This window comes from Thermobia domestica, chromosome 4 (assembly GCF_964235325.1).
Source record: "Thermobia domestica chromosome 4, izTheDome1.hap1.1, whole genome shotgun sequence".
NCBI lineage: Eukaryota > Metazoa > Arthropoda > Insecta > Zygentoma > Lepismatidae > Thermobia > Thermobia domestica.
This window is the reverse complement of record NC_137457.1, coordinates 292,227,300-292,248,810: the sequence shown is the minus strand read 5'-3', so window position 1 is coordinate 292,248,810 and position 21,511 is coordinate 292,227,300. Positions and strand designations below refer to the sequence as shown.

The 21,511-nt window shown below is 36.5% G+C and overlaps 1 protein-coding gene across 1 annotated transcript in view; it reads left to right on the top strand.

Moving 5' to 3' along the window:
• LOC145683540 (uncharacterized) overlaps positions 1-21,511 on the top strand; it is a 204,362-nt gene that overhangs the window by 174,824 nt on the left and 8,027 nt on the right. The window contains exons 3-4 of the mRNA XM_081754884.1: positions 8,027-8,184; positions 15,717-15,890. Coding sequence (XP_081611010.1) covers positions 8,027-8,184; positions 15,717-15,890 — 332 coding nt within the window. The remainder of the gene's footprint in view (positions 1-8,026; positions 8,185-15,716; positions 15,891-21,511) is intronic.

Below are 21,511 nucleotides of genomic sequence, written 5' to 3'. Positions count from 1 at the left end.
AAACAAAAATTTCAAACAAAATTTTGAAACAAAAATTCCAAACCAAAAAATTTCAAACAAGAAATTTTGAAACAAAAATTTCAAACAAAATTTTTTTTAAACAAAACTTTCGAAACAAATTTTTCAAACTAAAAATTTCAAACGAAAAAAATTTCAAACCAGTTTCAAACAAAAAATTTTGAAACAAAAATTTCAAAACAAATTTCAAACAAAAACTTCGAAACAAAAATTTTCAAACTAAAAATATCAAACGAAAAAATGTCAAACCAAAGTTTCAAACAAAAATTTCAAAAACTTTTTTAAATGTTAAACAAAACTTAAAACTGAATGCAGCAAAGATTTGAAAATCAGCAACCAATCAGATTGCACGAAAGATAGTGATCAACCAATCAAATTGCATCAACAATAACTTTGCCAGTGATGTAGCATGTATTCCCTTAAGACTATGAGTCATAAGATTCAATAAGGTTAGCTATGTATCCCTGTACACTACCTCATCAAGGTCAATCACGTGGTACATCGTATTGCTTACGTTTATATTTGGTCCATAGGTTGTAATAATCGAAACCAATGACGCAATTTCATTTGACAATTCTCAAATTATCCTACAAAGTTTAAATGTACCATTGTCCTGGACTCCTAATCCCATCATAGGTCAATAACTGATCACGTGATCATAATGATTTATCCAATGAATGAGATACTATCCAATTTTAAGAACAATTACCAATTATTAATATGACAATAAGAAATGTACCTCTCCCAAAATTTAAGATTGGTACACAAATACACCTATGTCTTATGAAAAAGTAATAAATCCTGTAGTTATTCAATAATAAACCCGTATCAAAAGATAGGTCAATAACCTTTAAATTTTGAATATTTGGCCATAAAGGAATACCAACATTTACAATGGGTCCTAGAAAAACGTTTACCGAATTTTGTTATTTGATAATTCCCAAATTTAAAAGGGCACACACACATATAAAGGTAATAAACCTCTGTACATATCCATATAACATGCTAAATACTTATCAAAGGGGTCAATAACCTCCGAAAAATTGATTTTTGGTAGTTCTTTACCCATGAAAGGGAACGATGTGGACCATCCAAATTTATAGTGGTACATATTGAAGACCTGTACGAAGATACCAAATGCTTATATTAAACAATTTCTAAAACTGATGAATGAGCCAAGGTACCCCTTTCAAATTTTTAAAGGGGTGCACAAATATACCTGTCTTATGATAGGAAATAGACCCCTATACATAACCATATAACTGTATAAGGTAATAGGACCTCATCAAAGGGGATAAAATGGGCCAAAAGAACAAACACGTGGTTGTACTAAAATTTGGCAATTTCGTACCCCTAAAAGGGAACGAGGTGAAACACCCAAATTTATCATAATACATGTCAGGGTCCAGTACTATAATACCAAATATATAAAATGAGCAATTTCTAAAATTTAAGGGATGGACCAAGGTACCCCTCACAAATTTTAAAAGGAGTGCACAAATGTACCTATGTCTTATGATAGGGAATAAACCCCTATACATAACCATATAACCATATAAGGTAATAGGACCTCATCCAAGGGGATAAAATCGACCAAAAACCAAACACGTGGTATAACGTATTGTTTACGTTTATATTTTGGCAATTTTGTACCCTAGAAGGAAACGAGGTGGACCGCCCAAATTTATCATGATACATATTAGGGTCCAGTACTATAATACCAAATATATAAAATGAGGAATTTCTAAAATTTAAGGGGTGGGCCAAGGCACCCCCTCCCAAATTTTTAAAGGAGTGCATCAATGTACCCATGTCTTATGATAGGAAATGAACCTATATACATGACCATATAACCATATACGGTAATAAGATCACATCAAACGGAATAAATTGGGCCAAAAACCCCCGAAATTTGAATTTTTGGCAATTTTTTACACATGAAAGGGAACGACATAGACCCCCCCAATACTGATAGAGGTACATACTATGGTCCTACAACATATTGATTATGTTTATATTTTGGCAATTTTTTTACCCATGAAAGGGAACAAGGTGGACCACCCAAATTTATCATGATACATATTAAGGTATATATACATACTATGATAGCGAATGCTTAAATTGGGCAATTTCCAAAATTTAAGGGGTGGGCCAAGGTACACCTCCCAGAGTGCACAAATGTACCTATGTCTTATGAAAGGAAATAAACCCCTATTCATAACCATATAACCATATAAGGTAATAGGACCTTATCCAAGGAGATAAATTAGGTCAAAAACCAAACACGTGGTATAACGTATTGCTTACGTTTATATTTTGGAAATTGTGTACCCCTAAAAGGGAACGAGGTGGACCACCCAAAATTATCATAATACATGTTAGGGTCCAGTACTATAATAACAAATGTTGAAATTGGGCAATTTCCAAAATTTAAGGGGTGGGCCAAGGTACCCCTCCCAAATTTTTCAAGGGTTGCATTAATATACCCATATGTTATAAAAGCTAATGGACCCCTGTATACGCCCATATAACCATATAGGGTAATAACACCTCATCAAAGGGGATAAATTAGGTCAAAAAACCCCGAAATTTGAATTTTTGGCAATTTTTTACACATGAAAGGGAACGACATAGACCCCCCAATACTGATAGAGGTACATACTATGGTCCTAGGCTACCACACCCAATTTTTAAATTTGGCAATTTCCAAAATTTAAGGGGGTGGCCCAAGGTACCCCTCCCGGGGGTGCATTAATATACCTATGTCTTATGAAAGGGAATGGACCCCTGTATACGTCCATATAACTATATAAGGTAATAGGACCTCATCTAAGGAAATAAATTAGGCCGAAAACCAAACACGTGGTATAACGTATTGCTTACGTTTATATTTTTGGCAATTTTGTACCCCTAAAAGGGGACGAGGTGGACCACCCAAATTTATCATAATAATACATGTTAGGGTCCTGTACTATAATACCAAATGTTTAAATTGGGCAATTACCAAAATTTAAGGGGTGGGCCAAGGTACCCCTCCAAAATTTTAAAGGGGTGCACTAATATACCCATATCTTATGAAAGGGAATGGACCCTGTATACGCCCATATAACCATATAAGGTAATAGGACCTCATCCAAGGGGATAACTTAGGTCGAAACCAAACACGTGGTATAACGTAGTACTTACGTTTATATTTTGGCAATTTTGTACCCCTAGAAGGGAACGAGGTGGGCCACGCAAATTTATCATAATACATATTAGGGTCCTGTACTATAATACCCAATGTTTAAATTGGTCAATTTCCAAAATTTAAGGGGTGGGCCAAGGTACCCCTCCCAAATTTTTCAATGGGTGCATTAATATACCCATATTTTATGAAAGGTAATGGACCCCTGTATACGCCCATATAACTATATAGGGTAATAATACCTCATCAAAGGGGATAAATTAGGTCAAAAACCCCGAAATTTGAATTTTTGGCAATTTTTTACCCATGAAAGGGAACGACATAGACACCCAATACTGATGGAGGTACATACTATGGTCCTAGGCTACAGTACCAAATTTTTAGATTTGGCAATATCCAAAATTTAAGGGGGGTGGTCCTATGTACCCCTGCCAAAATTTAGGGGGTGGGCCAAGGTACCCCTGCCAAAATTTAGAGGGGGTGGTCCTATGTACCCCTAGGTCATTGACCCTGGGCCAAGGTCATTGACCTTTGACCTATGACGTCACAAAAATTTTTGCTGACTCGACTAGATATACGGGGACCCCTACTACTCACACCTTTCGCAGATAATCCACTTCCGCAGCACAACAAGAATATAACGTAGACCTCTCCACTGGTCTAGTGGCTATGCGCGCGCCTTTGGTTCATGGGGTCTCCAATTTAAGTGGTCCTAGTATACCAGTCAACAATTTACGGTAGATGAATTTACGTTTCTGAAATTTACGGTTTGGCATGAACTACATCTTAGAGAAGGTTATAGGGATTTCAATGAAGTGTCTTGGTTCAATTGAACATGTGTAATACTTTCTTCGGTCAGCTATTCTGGTCGGAATTTTCTCTTCAGACACAGCAGAAGGATACTGGGATACTACCTTATATAGTCCCAGACCGTTCCCTTCAAAAATTATGTTCAGCAAGGATCATTTCTATCAACACAAAGTGGATGCCATGCAAGCTTGTTCCTAGCAAAAAGAAAGTCTTTTATGCATGAATAGGTAAATATCAGGTTGTCTAAAAACTATTAAACCTTTGGAGATCAAATTTAAATATAAATTTATTGTGACTTCAGACTAATATCATGAAAACACATAATGCGCCAGTTTGTTCAATGATCTTCTGTCATTTTTCCAGCAAAGCCATATTCCCATCGCTGTAGAACTTCCGGGTGTCTGGTTAAATAATTGTAACACGTGGTTTTCACATGCCTCTTTTGAAACTAATTTAAATTATGCGGGACTGAAACGAATGGTAGTCTAACGATACCAGGTGTAGGCTATACGGTGAATGGATGAAAACATTCCAATGAAGTGCTCTTAATTTCTGTCGGTTCGTTAAAGATGCATGGTGTCTGGCGTTTTGTCAGCGTGGTACACGATATTCTTTTTGTTGACCAGTTCCACCTGTTTCTTTTGAACTGCTAGGTGCTCTCGCTCTAATTGTCGACGGTACAGATTCGAGTCTATCGTTCTACCCGGTGGCAACAGCTCGTCATGCGTGATGCCCTTCCAATCCCATCACACGCACAGAGTATAACCTTCCTGGGCGTCAGTGTGAGCTTTGAGGAGCCTCTCCTTACTTTAATCATGATCTTTTTCCTACACTCTTATAAACTCTTGTATACTAGATTGTTATTTTTCTGAATGCTTTAAATTAGTGAAAGTAGTACATATAATGAAAAAGGAAATAAGTCTTCTCTTGATAACCACAGACCGATTTCACTGGTTTCAGTTACATCTAAAGTTTTTGAGATTGTTTTGAATGAACAGATTGTTGACTTTTTTGAACATAATAATTTATTTAGTAATTCTCAGTTTGGCTATAGATCCGTTCTAGGTACTGTTAAGCCTGCTGTATCATTTTTGATAAATTGTATTACTGAGTGGGACAGTAAAAACTTTGTTCATGTAAAACTATATGATCTATCAAAAGCATTTCATATTGTGTCTCATGATTATTGCTCGGAAATTGAAGACTTCAAAATTGCCTAAAAAGGACCTATAAAAAGACCTAAAAATATCTCTAAAAAAGACCTAAAAACTGAAAAATGGACGCAAAAATGAGATCCAATGTAATTAGAATTACAATGCTAAAGAAATACAAGCTCTGGTAGGTTAACGGTCTGTCCTTCTTCCACAAACTGAAGTACAAACTAAAATAAGAAAACTTCACCACCATCACCCCTTCTTCTGGAGGACATTATTACGCCTCCTTATCTGACTTGTGATTGTTGCAGATCTGGTCTTATCAGTCCAGTCGTTGAAGAATGTCTTATCATTAGAATTTTCTTTACTAAAGGAAAGATATTTAAGAGGTAGTTGTGATTCGAGTTAATTGCCAATACATTTATTGTCGAAAGGTGAAGTGCAAAAAAAGACGTTAAGACCTGAAGACTTTGAAAAGACGAATAAATAAGAAAACGCCGAAGAAGGCAAAGAAGGACAAACAAAATCCATCATTTTCTGGCTTACAATGACCCAAAATGAACACGTATTATGTTAATTCTCGTTTTCGGGAGCTCGTAAATAATAGGATTTTTCCTCAACTTCCAGGTCTTACTCATGATATTTTGCTTTAAAAAAATAGAATTCTATGGTTTTGACACTGTAACTCTGTCACTTTTTCATTCGTATTTAAATGGACGATTTCAGAGTTGTTTATGAAGAAAAAGAGTCTAACCTTTTGCCTGTTAGACACGGAGTGCCTCAGGGATCTATTCTTGGTTCGATTCTTTTTATTATTTATATTAATGACCTTCCATACAATGTCGCTTCACCCTTCGTCAATAGTTATTTATTTGCTGTTGATCTCAATATCTGTGTCAACTCACGACCAAAAGACTCAGATCAGTCTGCATCAAACATCACCTCAAATATTATTAAAGTCTGGTGTACTTCCAACTTGCTTTGTATTAACTCTGACAAGATCAGATTTGATGCTTACCTACAACGACAAAAATTCGAATGCAGAACTTAAAAATATATTCCGTTCCTTTTTCGGAGTTTTAAATTGATAACCAATTTGAACTGGGACGACCATATCCTTCAAATTGAAATCTAGAGCTAGTAAAGGAGTTTATGTAATACGTCGATTAAGATTTGCATAAGTTTAAGGGTACTTAAAATTGTTTACTATGCGCAAATTCATAGTCATTTAAGTTATGGCACGATATTTTGGGGTCATCAGTCTTCCATGGAAAGTCTTTTGAAATTACAAAAGATATATGTAAGATTAATGTTTGGTCTCCCTAGTCGTGTGCATTGTAGGTCAAGTTTCGATAAATTAGGAATCATGACAGTTCCTGCAATTTTTATATGTCAATGTTTGCTTGATATCAAGGAAAACAATTATATTTACAATGAATTAGGGTATTATAATACGTTACATATCAAACTAGAAACAGGAACCGTTTAGGATTATTTAGATGTCGATATAGTAAGACACAAAAAAACTTTTATTGTGTGTCAGTTAAATTTTATAATTTTCTTCCTGTATTTTTAAGAGAACTTCCATTTCTGGTCTTTAAAAAGCAAGTGCAGAAATCACTTATTAATAATTGTATATACAGTATTGATTAATTTTTCGAACTCAAAATTGATAGTTAAAATATTTTGGTCTATTGTACAGTGATCTTTGTTTATATTATGGTATGTTCTAAATTTGACACTAACATTTTTAACTATTTATTTCTCACGATCGTAATACGTCTGACATTCTCAGATGTTTCTGCAATAAAATGTATTATTATTATTATTATTATTATTATTATTATTATTATTATTATTATTATTATTATTATTGTGCCTATTGAAGAATTCTTACTGTAAAATTTTATTTTAATCTTAAATTATTTAATGTGAGGGGTAGACTTGCCATTTAAAATATTCGTATATAATAATAAAATCCAATGAATCAAAATAATTAATTTTCACTTGATCTATCATACACTCTGGTTCATTTCTGTCCAATACGAAATCTGCAAATTCGTGAACTTGGAACAAGTATTAGTCATCTGTTCCGTTGTCGTTTTATTTTCACAAATTTAAGCAAGAGGAACGAAAATGGGGAATGGCGGAAACTTCATAACGAAGAACTGCATAATTTTTACTATTTACTAAACATTGTTAGGGTCGTCAAAGCTAGGAGGGTTAGGTGAATAGATCATGTATCCAGAATAGAAGAAAAGAGGAACGCTCTCAACGTTTTAACTGGAAATCCAATCGATAAACGTCCATTAAGTAGACTTAGCACAGATGGGAGGACAATATCAAGATGGATCTCGCAGAAATAGGAGTACAAAGTTGTATAAAGAAAGTCATACAATATGACATACAACTGTATATAAAAGGACAAACAATTTTCTTTATTCCTTAGCAAATTAAAGTTATATATACAAACTGAACTGTATGATGCACTAAATTACGCTATAGCCAGTACAGTGGTAGGAACAGGCCAAACGCTCAGCTTCCTCTGCTTCGTCGCTATGTTCGTGTCTGCTCGGTTTCATTCGGAAGAAAACATCTCTCTCACCACAGACGGCAGCAGAGCAGACACATGGAACTTGCTTGCAGTAAGGCAGCGGATGGGATTTTCTCTTCAATGGAACGCAACATTTATAATAATTTAAATCTTACTTAGAGAGGCACAAAAGGGAGAGAACAGGCTGTTCCTTCTGCTCCATGAAGAAATCGCCACTGATTATAATCAGTATTTATATACAAAACATAACATTAATGATATGTTAATATTACTCTTGAATTTATTTATCTATTATTTTGACAGAGAACCATTATAGAATTCTGAACGAACGTGGAGAGGACATTCTTTTGGCAAAAGGTCATCCTGAATGGTTCAAAAGTCTCAGCCTCACAATTCATGAAGTGGGACCTCAAGGAAAAGAAATCCTCAAAGTTACCACCGAGACTGACATCATTCAACAGGTAAAATTTCTTTTCTTTAAACTAACTAGCACTGTTGTTTAACTAACCCATTAATTAAAACCTATGTACGTGGGTACACATTCGGTACGTGGGTCACGAATCACATCCCAACATGTGACATTTGTGGACAGGTTGCTGTCATTCGTTCTGGTTGGTAAAAGAGGTCACTTTGTTTACAATATTTCTTTGTGGAATATCATTATTGTGACATGCTTGTTGCGTAAGATATTGTGCTCATGAAACTGTCAGTGTGTGTTATACAGTGGCGGATTGTACTTGCAATATATATTTCTTCATTTCACGTCTAACATGCGTATACATACTTTCATCCGAATTGTTTGTGATCTTTTGTCGATTGTGACATTTCTAAACTATTTGAAGTCATTTGGTTGGGGATGTAGCTTCCCCTGTAACATTTTTTCGCAGCAAATAACAAATGTGTATGTCTTACTTGTATATCTAGTATGTGCATACGCCTTTTTCTGCAAATTATTTCGGCTGTTTATGGAGATTCGAGGTTTTTTTTTTAAATACTTCGGAAGAGGCTTGGGCCCCTTCAAATAGTTTTTCCGCAGAAACGAAAAAATACATATATCTTACTTTTACGTCTAGTACCTGCATGCATACCTTCCTCAGAATCATTTGTGTTCTTTTGTCGATTTTGGGCTTTGTAATATAATTTAAAGATATTTGAATGTGGGGTGTTGCTCCCCATGAAACCGTTTTCTCACAGAAAAGAAAAAAACGGTATTCCTTAATTTTCTATCTAGTATGTGCATACGTGTTTTTCTGCAAATTGTTTGTGTTCTTTTGGAGATTTCGAGGTTTCTTGAACATTCTTCGGAACGGGCATTGGCCCCTTGAAACCATTTTTCCGTAGAAACGAAAAAGTACGGATCACTTTGTTTTATATCTAGTATCTACCTCCAAAATTTCGTTGAAATCGGCGTGCAACACTTCGTGGATATTTCATGTTAATATTTGTGTCCGAATTCCGAGACTAGCCATTCTCACTGGGAATTTTTCTCAGTGCCAACCAGGCTTTCAACATCCCCGACTGTCTTCCTTACCTTTGTTATTAACGTTTCAGTACAAAATATCCTTTTGGCTGTATCAAAAACTTCGTTTAATAAACAAATTTTAGGATAAAACTTCATATAAATTATTCACACTGAAAGAAACGTTAAATTTCCAACTTAAAGTATGCAACCAGTTATACGCAGACGTAAAATTGGTTGTGTATGCTGTAGGCATTAAACCTCTCGGCAAATACAGTAAAATGCCTGAAAATTGATACTTGATTGCTATCAATTTACAGGCATTGCTTTCAGGTGAAGGGAATATCAGATTTTTTAGAGGGAAAAAATAAGATTTTACGATTTATTAAAAGAGGGAGTAAAAGAAGATATGTGATATTCAGAATTTACATAACAAACAACAAACACATGTATGCTTTTGCACAAAAGTCACAATCACCTGAAGTGCGGTCTTTTATTGGTTCACAGTAACTTCTGTTCCTAACATCAGTATATCACTATAGATCTAAAGTAGGATCTGATTCAGATTATGTTGACAAATGAAAGGTAGGATGCTAGAAACCAAATTATTCGTAATCATAGTGTTAGGTGTCAGCTACACAGGAGATAAAAACGCAACTTCTTGTGCGTTTATATCTGAATACTGAGATATGCTGTGTTGTTAATAACATATGAGAAATAATTTTCTCAGATTAAAAGGTTTTTCAACTTTTAAAATCATTTTAAAGGTGCCCAGGGCTATAATTTCTTTTATTAATAAGAAAACGGATTTTTTTGAAAAAAGTTAATATGTATATCATAATACTTGCCACAAAAATGTAAAATTTACGGGATAAACGTAAGATCTGGTACACAAAAAATAAACCAAATAAAAAGAGTTTATTTTACCCACATAGCACACGGATGTCCAGGAGACGTCCGAGACTGATCCGCAATGGACAACGGGATATCCTGGCATCATCCTAATTTGCTCCCGGGACATTTACAGGACCTCCGCGAGATATCCAGATGCCCCCTAATATCCTGGAAGGGATATCCACTGGTAAATCGTGGGATAATGTGGTCCTAGGTATGTCCGGCGTGGGATTTCCCTGGGATCTCCTGTCCCATCCGGGCGTCCTGTGGACACCATACGTGGGAATTCTTTAGGACGTCCCTACTCATTATCCCGATAATCCCAGGAGCTATACGGGAAAGTTGGGATCAAAATGGGACGTCCTAGGGACGTCGTGTGCTATGTGGGTATCTTTCGTTGCCCCAACTCTAGGGCAAGAAAACCAAAAAATACAATCACGTGTGCGGGATTGCTTACATAAGAGGGCAAGAGTTACGAAAATAGAGGAAGAAACTGACAGTAATGAGAAACGCTAAGAAAAAGGAGACCTTTAAAATTTTCACTTACAAACACTAGCTAGAGAATTGAATAAATAATGGATACAAGACCCCACACACTGTCCCACATTTATACAGAGTGTATGTATCTTACGGTGGTCCAAAACCAAATGCAAAAAAAAAAAAAAAAAAAAAAAATCAACTTGTTCAAAATAATACTCCACAAGGCTTATATTTTCCCTTGAGTTATATAAGCTACTTACCTGCAAAATTTCAGCCCTATTGCTCAATATTTACAGGTCGCTCCATTTTAAGCCTTTTTGTTATTGTAGTAGGCCTATTACAAATGCTGTAATGCTAGAATTTTTGAGGGTATACGCTGGACCGTTTTGAAAATATAGCGTATGTCTGCCTCCGTATATACTCGTTCATTCGTAAATTTAAGGTAAATATATGCTGCACTATAAAAATATTAGATGGGTAATGGTTATACGCCCCATTACATTCCTGTATAGTGCATTATAGGAATCAAGACTACAATGTAATTTAACACAGTAGCTGTGCTAATAACCGGGTAAATATAAGTTCGTAATCTTTATTTTGATCACTAGATGTCGAGATATTTTTTTTTAAAAGAGATTCGTGAATTATTAAAACAAATGACTGTGGTGATGATGTAGCTGAGAAAGGTATGTCTTATCCAAAAGTATAATGAAGCCTTGACAAAAGACGAACAACAGAAGCAGTTTAGTCTTCGATTGGTTGAAATCCATCGTAAAAATGTTTTTGCTCCGCTGAAGAATGCGTTTTTGTAACTTAAGAATACAAATACTGACATTTTGTTCTGAAAGGTTTGGCAACACCTAACAAAAAAGGCAAAATGGAGTGACCTGTAAATATGACTTAATTGTACTGAAATTTCGTTAGTTATTTGTATACATAAGAAGGAATAAAATAAGCCTTGTGGAACCCCAACTTTTTTTTTTTTTTGTGTGTGGACTACCCTGTTACATGGTACCCCAAATTTATCTTCAACAATAGTAAGGGAAGTGAAATCTACGGTTGAAATGCACTTTGTAATGCTTGAATTTCTATAGAATTTGAAACACATGGTGGCTTAGCTTAGTACCTGACACGTAGTTGACTGTGATATGGTTCATATATGGACCTTTGCCGTATTTTTATAGGATCCTGTTTCGAGTCCTTGGTTCAATATCAGGCAATGTGAGTTTGTGGTGGACAACATCGCTTCTGTAGTTTTATCCTCTCATTTTCTCCCTCCACCAACGTTTACATAAGCAATCTCTAAATTTATTTTATTTCATTGTGATAGAATTTTGAAATTCAAAAGAAAACTTTAGTGTTATTGTTCTATTATTCTAAATTCATAAAAGTCTCTGTTAGTGTTATTACTAGGTCTTATGTTTCTGGTAATTGAATGCTGTAGTGATTAATTTTCTTCTGCTGAAGCAGTCTTTTGTCCGTGATATGTATTCTTTTTAAAAAATAAACCTCTCAATTGTTCTCTATGATATCTTAAATATCTTCATACCTCCCACTGGTCTAGCGGTTAGCGTAAGAGTCCTTAGTGCACGTGGTCATAGGTTTGATTTCCGGTAGTAGAGAGCGTTAAAAGCAATGAACGCATTACGGCGGTTCAGATTCTACCCTTAAGTTGCAGGCCTACGTTTCACAAAGCCTCGGTGCTGAAAACAGGAGCTAAACTTCAACAAAAAATTCTTAAATGTACAAATTGAATTAGTTAGCACATCAGAAATAGGAAGAATGCATACAATTAATATAGTTTTAATTTATCGTTGCTGAAAACAAGAATATTCGTAAAAAATGAAAAAAAATGAAATCTTTGAGTTTTACGTTCCACGATTATGCCGGTTAGGCTAAAGGAGACGGTAATGATGAGTAATGAATGAAATGAAGAAAGTGGGAGGAGACGGGGGAACCTCGAGAAAACCCACGCATACGGTGTTTGTCCACCACAATTTTCACTTGGCGGGGGCTGGGATCGAACCCGGGACCCCAAGCACCAAAAGTGAACGCTCTACCACTGAGCCACCGCGGCCCAAGAATATTCGTAATGGGCTTATTCGTAATGGGCCAAGAATATTCGTATTGGTATATTACTGACATACAAACCTGTCATTGTGGAAAATTTTTACATTACTAGCACAGCTCTATCATGGTGAGAGTAAGAAGTTTCTGGCTTTCCCTCGTAGATAGCTTTTCGGTTACAACCGCCTATAATCAGAAGAGGCTCAATAATAATTACCATAGCTATTTCTTTCGTTCGTGAAAATAGGCGTTCAATAAAAAATTAAAAATAAAATACCTATTTAAATCTCCTTTGACAATATCCCCTGCTCTCGTTACCCAGAAAAATTCTCAGAAGAAAATAATAATATACGGACTTGCTTCAAATCGTGTCAGAACACCCCAACTTGTTTTCCCCTAAATAAAAATAAAATATAACCAAAACAAATCACATTTTAGTAAATTATAGTATTAATACGCGTATTCGGCAATGTATCAAATTTTGGCAGATTTTATTTTAATTTAAGGCAACGCAGTTCTAAAGCTACTGTAGAATCAACGGTATTCTTTTCTCCCATCCTGAACTTAACACGTTGAGTGTCATATGGTCCATATATGGACTTTTGCCTTGTTTCTACGAGATTCTGGGACCACGCTGGGTCAATGGTAGAGCGTCCATCTCTGGTGAATGGAGTCCATGGTTCTATCTCAGTTCGCGCCAATTGGCCATTGTGGTATGTGTGCAAGAGTTTCCTCGAGGTTATCCCGTTTACTCTCACTTTCTTCATTCCATCGTTTCGTCTCCTTTAGCCAACACGGCATAACAATGGTACGGAAAACTTAAAAATGTCGATTCATTTTTTTTTATGAGATCCTGAAAAATACGATTGGGCTTTCGTATTCGTTTTTGGAGGTGAGTAGCCCAATGTGGAAATTCAGTTTATGCTGCTGAATGTAAGAAAAAATATATTCCTACTGCTCCTGTGAATAAATGTGTACGCCGTGGCGTAAAGGAAAAAGAAGGAGTCAACAGCTTTAATATTATTCTTCATTGATACTTCACACTATAATTTACGGGGGTATTCAGTTTGTGGCTCCAGGAAACGTGATTTTTCAATTATAGTTAACGTGTTTATGAATCACTTGAACTCTCTTATAATTATCATAGTACAGACTGCCGCACATAAGGCCGAAAAATGAAATTACGGCGCCAAAAATAGAAAAAAATATCTTGATGAAACTATTCAGAAGTGCCTTCAAAACAGTCCCTATATACCAGACCATGATGTACCGTAAGAATTTGTTTTGTTAACGCAACACAGTAGCCAGCGTAAGCGCGCAAAGTTGGAGTTTATTTCGAACGGTCAACAGCAGTTACTTGTGCCTGAGTTGCTGACAAAGAAACAGCTCGTGCTAAATTTCCTCAAAGTGACAGTAACAAGGTTTCAATACGAATATTGAAGAGTTAGATATATAGTGTACATCTGAAATGGCTGTGAACCTAACAAGTGAGCCTAGTGTAAATATAGTACAGGTAGTATGAAGGAGTAGTTCGGTGTCGAAACAAGGAAGAACTATTTACTATACATAGAGTTATAAAAAAAGTTCCAAAGAGTACCGCGACTATTCTTGGCCACTTCGAAAATATATCTTATATCGAACATAGAACAGGAAAACACTTGTCCCCCCTCTTCCCCCTTGCCTGATTGGAGCGTATTGTTTACACGCAGTTGTGGCAACGTGCTGTGAAGAACATGAAAACTAAGAGAAGAGAACTCTTTATAGTGTTATTTAAAAAGCATTTTTACAATAAGTCTTCATTAAAATGTAATGAACAATTACTACAGTATATACTAAACAAGTGTGGTGTCAGTGAACTTGCTGAACAATGTGGGAATAAACTGAAAACTGTAGTGAAGGTATTTGTGTCAAAGCTTTTGGCAAAATGGTGGGCATGTAATTACATGTACGAGTGGTTTAGAAATAAGTATGTGGAGTGGCTTGATCAAGACGTAACACTTCCGGTGTTACAACCATCACAGCGTCCCTCAACATCACGGCTTTCGGAGCAAATGAGAAGAGAAAGACCAAGAAAAGTGTTCGAAGAGAGTTCGCAACGAAGTAAGAAAATATATGGGAGGGGAATTGTAAATACCAGTTCCGGAAAGCTGTGCTTGGCTGCAGAATCAAGTTTGGTGAAATCATGCGAGAGTACTGCAGCCGAAGTTGTGAAATTAGGGATCTAGTTTTCGTCTAAGAAACTGAAAAATATGAAAGCGATCCATGACACATAATCTGCTATTATACGTCCGTACAGCCCTGACGAAGCTTTAGGCCTTCTAGTGGATCTTAGCTTATAAAAGGATGGGACTTGGAGCAAAAGAAAGAGGAGCAGATATTTATCCCTCATATCATGTGCTAGCAGAGACGAAGAAGAAGTATTATTCTGCAAATATTACGATAACTGAAAACGAGGCTGTGATGCCACTGAAAGATCTGCTCAACCATACTACACAGCGTTCAGTACACGTACAGAGTGATGTAATACTGCACAACATTTCTTAGGACTGTGATACTATCGACATTTATTATAAATGGGGCCTAGATGGTAGCGATGGCCACAGCATATATAAACAAACTTTCGCGAATAATTCCCAATATGTGGATTCCAACATACTTTTACGTACCAATGTGCCATTGCACGTGTGTGAATCTAATTGTAAGAACAATATTTTGGAAGAACATGACTCCATTATCGACAAGGTAGCGCCGACCAGTTACCTTTAAGATAAAAAGGAAACGGTCCACAATGTGAAATCAGAGGAGGAAGAAGTACAAACACAAATATTGCAATTGCAGCCAACAGTAATCGTTCTCGGCAATAAGACAATAAAATTTAATCATATTTCCCATATAGGCATATAGGCGTACTCATCTCATGAGGATTTCTGAGCAGGATATTCAATAAAATCCACACTTTTATTTTTGGCGCCGTAACTCGATACTTTGGCCCTATGTGTGCCGTAGCAAAAGGCCACATCATTACATGCAACACTTCTTTCTACGTAACTGAATTGAGTTTATATATCAATGCAATTTTTCTTTTTCTTTTAGAGAATGGAAGTACAATGCCCTCCAGGGTCAGTACTCGCATTATTCGAGCGAGAATCTCATTGTTGCAAATCATCCAAGTTTACTGCGAAAAATCCTGATGGCGACCTTACATTCGAAGCTCACACAACGCAACCTTTATGCATCTGCTCACTAATTCAGGACAGAATCTATAAGGTGAGTCTTCTAATTATAGTGCGCGGACCTTAGAACTAAATGTTTTAAGGATTAAACTGGTAACGAGTTTCCTGATTGCGGAGTGGGAGGTGGGGAATTCATCCTTCATTGATTTGATCAAATCTTTGTTAGAAGTTCACACTACATTCACTTACAAGGGAAGCGGGTGAAGTGGTACGCGGGGATCTGCATGTGTTATATGTCGTTCGTAAGGTCACACCAAGTACACCTCACATGTGAAATATCACTCTTGAATGGAAAAAATTAAATGAAATCTTTGAGTTTTACGTCCCACGCTTATGCCGGTTAGGCTAAAGGAGACGGTGATAATGAGAGATGAGTGAAATGGTGGAATGAATAAAGTGGGAGGAAACGGAGAACCCCGAGAAAACCCACGAGCATGGTTTGTCCACCACAAAGGTCACTTGGCGGGGGCTGGGATCGAACCCGGGACCCCAAGCACCAAAAGTGAACGCTCTACCACTGAGCCACCGCGCCCCCCCACTCTTGAATGGAGCCTGTAGGGGACGTGGCGACCATTTGAAGATCTGAAAGTCCCACTCTCCGAAACTCCAGAAAACGTGGACAAAATAGGAAGCTATGATGTAATTGTTTTGAGACATGGTGTGTATAAATACGTGTAAAAGGTATCTAAATACAAATCTGACATAAAATGTTTACAAATCAAAATGGCGGATCCAACATGGCGGACACAAATTACAAAAAAACATGCTACGGATCTGAAATGGGGTATATAGATACATTCGATGTCGCTATGTATGAATCATACCACAAGCGTAAAATTCAAAACGGCAAATCCAAGATGGTGGACAAAATGCAAAACACTGCTATGGAACTGAAAGCAGATAGGTAGAAGTTTCCATGGTCGCGGAGTACAAATCCAACGTTAAACGTGCAAAATGCAATATGGCGGATCCAATATGGCGGACAAAAAAGGCAAAAATATGTACAGAACGGACATATGTGATTATTATGCATGTAGTAAATAATACGTATAGTGCATAACGGGAAAGTAGGGATAGGTGATGTTTTGTAGGGAGTGTGTTTTGCTACACAATCATGTCAAAATTGAGACACGGAACGAAGGGAAGTTTTTGTAGCGCACATGGAAGTTTTGTTATACGAACAGATTACAATCATACACAATAATTATTTTACTACCAACTTCCTTCAATCCCTGAAGAGATACTTCAGGATCGTCATGTGTCGTATGTCGTCGAAAAGCTCAAGATGTCAAAGATATTAATTTTTCTTTCGATGAGTCCTTTTGCCATAACTGCAAGCAGAAAAAAAAACTACCATGCACGTTCTTATGTGTTTTGTCGTAAAAGATGTGTCAAAAAATGCTTCTTTGACCTCTACCATTATCATTAATCATTCTACACTCCTTCCCCCATCCTCTTAAACGCTTGTTACGCACAGCAGTGCATATCTAAGGGCTACAAGTGTGAATGGCATAATGCGATTCAGAAAGATAGTTTCGAAGCATAACGCACATTTTCACATCAAAACGCAAGTTTTCACTCCAAGATTTCAGTTCGATAGCAGTGTTTTGCATGTTGCCCGTCATCTTGGACCCGCCATTTTGATTTGTAAACATTTGATGTCAGATTACAATTCAGATATCTTTAGCACTTAAATATACCACGTCTCAAAATAATTACATCATAACTTACTGTTTTGTTTACGTTTTCTGGAATTTCGAAGTGTGCCTTGTTCGGATCTTCAAATGGTCGCCACGTCCCCTACAGGCCCCATTCAAGCGAGATATTTCACATATGTGGTGTACTCGGCGTCACCTTTCCAATGATATATAACACATGCAGATCCCCGCGTATGACTTCATCTACTTCCCTTGTTAATGTTTAACAGGTTAATGTTTAATCTCAACGTTTAACAGGTTTTAACCTCAACTTAACATTTAACAGATTAAAGTTTGATCTCAACGTTTAACAGGTTTTAACCTCAGTTTGACGTTTAACAGGTTAAGGTTAACCTCGACGTTTAAGAGATATTAACCTCAACTTAACGTTTAACTGCTTAATATTTAACAGTTTTGTTTCCTGTATTAGGGATATCTTAGAACAAAGTAGGGAGAAGCAAAAAATGGAGTGATGAGATAGATTCAGAAGGAAGATTACGGATACTACAGATACAAGAACTGAGTAACTTCGATTGCCTTATATCCGAGAAGTCCCTATATCCCTAGATTTCATTCACAAACATTGGTCTAAATCGGTAGATTCCAACCTGGGAACGCACACTCTAGGATGACGTGGTAAGCGAGCAAGCTACTGACAAATAAACTGTGAAATTGTTAATGAAGCATCACTCGTAATGACTATTTACGATTAACTATAGCAAGCTTCATCATAGACGATACATGTTTAACATTTTGTTTTTGTAATAGGAAGAAGGGAACGTGAAATATACAGAGTTTACGGAAGAGACACAAGGTAAACAAGATGGAAATCACATATCTAAATGTTTTCATATGACATCTTTCATAATGTATTCATGCATTATTGCTCGAAGTTTCTTCAGTTTAGCTGCTTTTTTTGCGAAGCAATTTAGCTAGAGACACCGTAATTGTCTAAGCGACGGCAACGCATGTTCTTTCATACATCTTTTTACGCCCTCTACGAGGTTCTGTTTGATACATCTTGATACAAATACACGTTTCCCATTTCTCCCAATCAAACAGGGTTGTTTTATGAGGAGTGTCCTTGCCAAAGCTATCTCTAAATGCAGTCATTACTCGCGTCATCGTTGTGTTTGTGGTCGTTGGTGTATTCGCATACCTGTGGCACTAATGGTTCCTTAACTATGTAACTGCAACCAGTTAACCTTGGCTTCATAATTGAAACACTTGAACTCTGGAGACCAATGTTTCTGTTACGATTAAAACAGTGTTAGCAATATCACAACTAAAACTACACTGATATTGTTCGCTGTGACACTCAGATCTAGAAGCACAAGGACTTCTCCGATACCCTGTACAGATATTTAGCCGCATATGCTAATCAATACTGTATCTAAACATATCATATACAACTACTTGCTCAAATTTCTTTAGTAAACTCAATACATAAATTGTTAAAATATAGTATTATGTAAGGTGAGGCACAAGTCTACAGTAATCTGGTGTGGGCCTCTTTCTCGTAGCCCACCCTGTATATATTTGGGTAGAACGATAAAAATATGATGAAAACGAACAATGAAAACCTTCGAGATGTGATGCAAGTTGATAGTTAAATGGGTAGATAATGTATCAAATAATATAGTGCCGAAGATGGTAGAAGAAAAAGGAAATATCTATACAAAGTTCGACATGTATTTTGAAAAGAAGAGATAGGATGATTGTTAGAAAGTATGGGACATAGAAAAATCACGCTATGGGCTGCAGAGGGAATGAGAGAAGTAAAATACACAGATGAACGTCTCGGATTGAAAGATATGGGCAATAATTCAAGATATAGGAAAAAATGCTACAAAGAAATGAAAAGTCTGGCTTAGTACAGGAAAGAATGGAAAGCTGTGTCAAAACAATCTAAGATTGCTGATTCAGCGACGAGAGAAGATGTGTTTATCTCAACTTTTATTTCAATGCCATACTGATATACGAGGCGTATCTATAAAGTAAAGTTACAACTCATGAAATATTTTCGCGCGTAAGTTGGCTACACTTGCTTTCACTGTCAACCTTCTACTTCCCCTCGCGGCTGTTTTCTCATTGTTACATGAAGTCAAGTGCAAGTGACATATATTTACAATTGTTGAGGTGTTTCAGAATCCCGATAAATATGAAGTACACTCTGCCATACGTTACCTCCAAGCGCAAGATAAGCACCTGGTGGAAATTCACAAAGCGCTTGTTCCCTTTTATGAAAACATTATATACCAATGGCATGTAACATAAATGTGATTCTAGTAGTAGTCATAGAATTTCAGAAAAGCTAGTACGCCAGCTTAACAAGTGTTTGGACAATAGCAGCAGAAAAGTTGAAGCATCATTAATAACTCATGCATCTTTCAATAAGATAGACCTCCCTGCTGTTCTAGTAGCTAGAGTGTATGCTTATGGTGGACATGGTCCCTGGTTCGATTCCAGGTAGGAGAGCACAAAAAATTAATTTCACAATAATTCATTAATATTCGCCTTCTTTACCTAAAGGGCATAAGCATGAGACGTTAAACTAAAATTCTATTTCAGTTAATACGTTGTGGTAGACATTTTGCTAAATATATACTTTGAATGAATACCAGACACTGTAATTTTACTTTCCAGACACGCATCGTAATATGTATATTTAAATTACCTTGATAAGGTACAGCAATATAACACACGGAACTCGATTTTCTTTCACTACTTTTTGTATTATAAAATTCCTGTTATATGCAATATAACATAAAGTCACTATAAGTGTGATCCAAATACCAATACAAAGTTCTCTAAGCAGTTTGAGTAAATAAAGTGTTCCAAGGCCCAGACATCCAAGGAAAGGATTCCACAGAGCTCCAGACAAGCTAGATTTAAGAGCTTTAGGAATTCTCATCGCTCTAGGCAAGTAAGGAGAAGTTACTGTCCCGCAGAACTCCAGGTAAGGAAAAACACAGAGCTCCAGGCAAGTTAAGTGGTTGCAGTTAGGATCTCTCAGAGCTCTATGCAAGCTAAGAGAGTGGTTGAGTTCCCATAGAGCTCCAGACAAGCTAGGTGGGCAGGAGATCTCAAAACTTCAGCTAAGATAAGAAACTTGGGTGAGGTTAAATCTCTCAAAACTCCAGGGAAGCTGAAAGGGGGATTTAATTAGCCGAAACTGATATAGATGGAGACCTTACATAAAGTTTTATACTTTCTTCTGGACGACGGTGGCGCTTGTGTTCTGCTTCAGTCACCTGACCTGACGATGTCGATGATGCCTGTCGTCCGCTTCTTGTCGTACTTATAGTAAGCGATCACGTGGACTTATTTAACAAATACAGACCACGTATAGGATACTACAATATAGTTAGGCTGTTAAATTTTGGGGGGTCAATAATGCAGTTAAAATAATAAAGCGGAAAAGAAAGAAGAGCACCAAAGAAAGAAGGTGTGTTAGCTACAATAAAATAATTCGGTATTTCGAAGAAAAACATTTAAACACAGTTTACCAGAAACTATAGTTTACATTAGTGAGGTTACACAAGTGTGCGAACACAGACTCCTTTTAATCAGTAACAACATATCTTACATGAACGCATTATTCTCAATCTGTACTGGTTTTATCTTCCTCATACATTCCTCTATATATTTGTACCGAACTTCCTATCTTACGCTAAATCTTTGTAATTGATTTCTTACTATTCAAGATAATCTTGATTAACACGATCAATAAATTGATAATTATAATTACATTTTTAACTAACTATTATTTGCACAGCCTATCACAATTATCACGACCCGTTCGAGAGAGTAATGCTCCCGGAAGCACGTTTTTTTTTTCGCGCGCTTCTCTAGCCAGCTGTTTTAAGTTGATCACAAAATTTGTATCATGGGGGTCAAGGTGGAACAAAACGAACCCTGCGGGGCTTCTAACCCGTTCCTACTACTACTACTACTA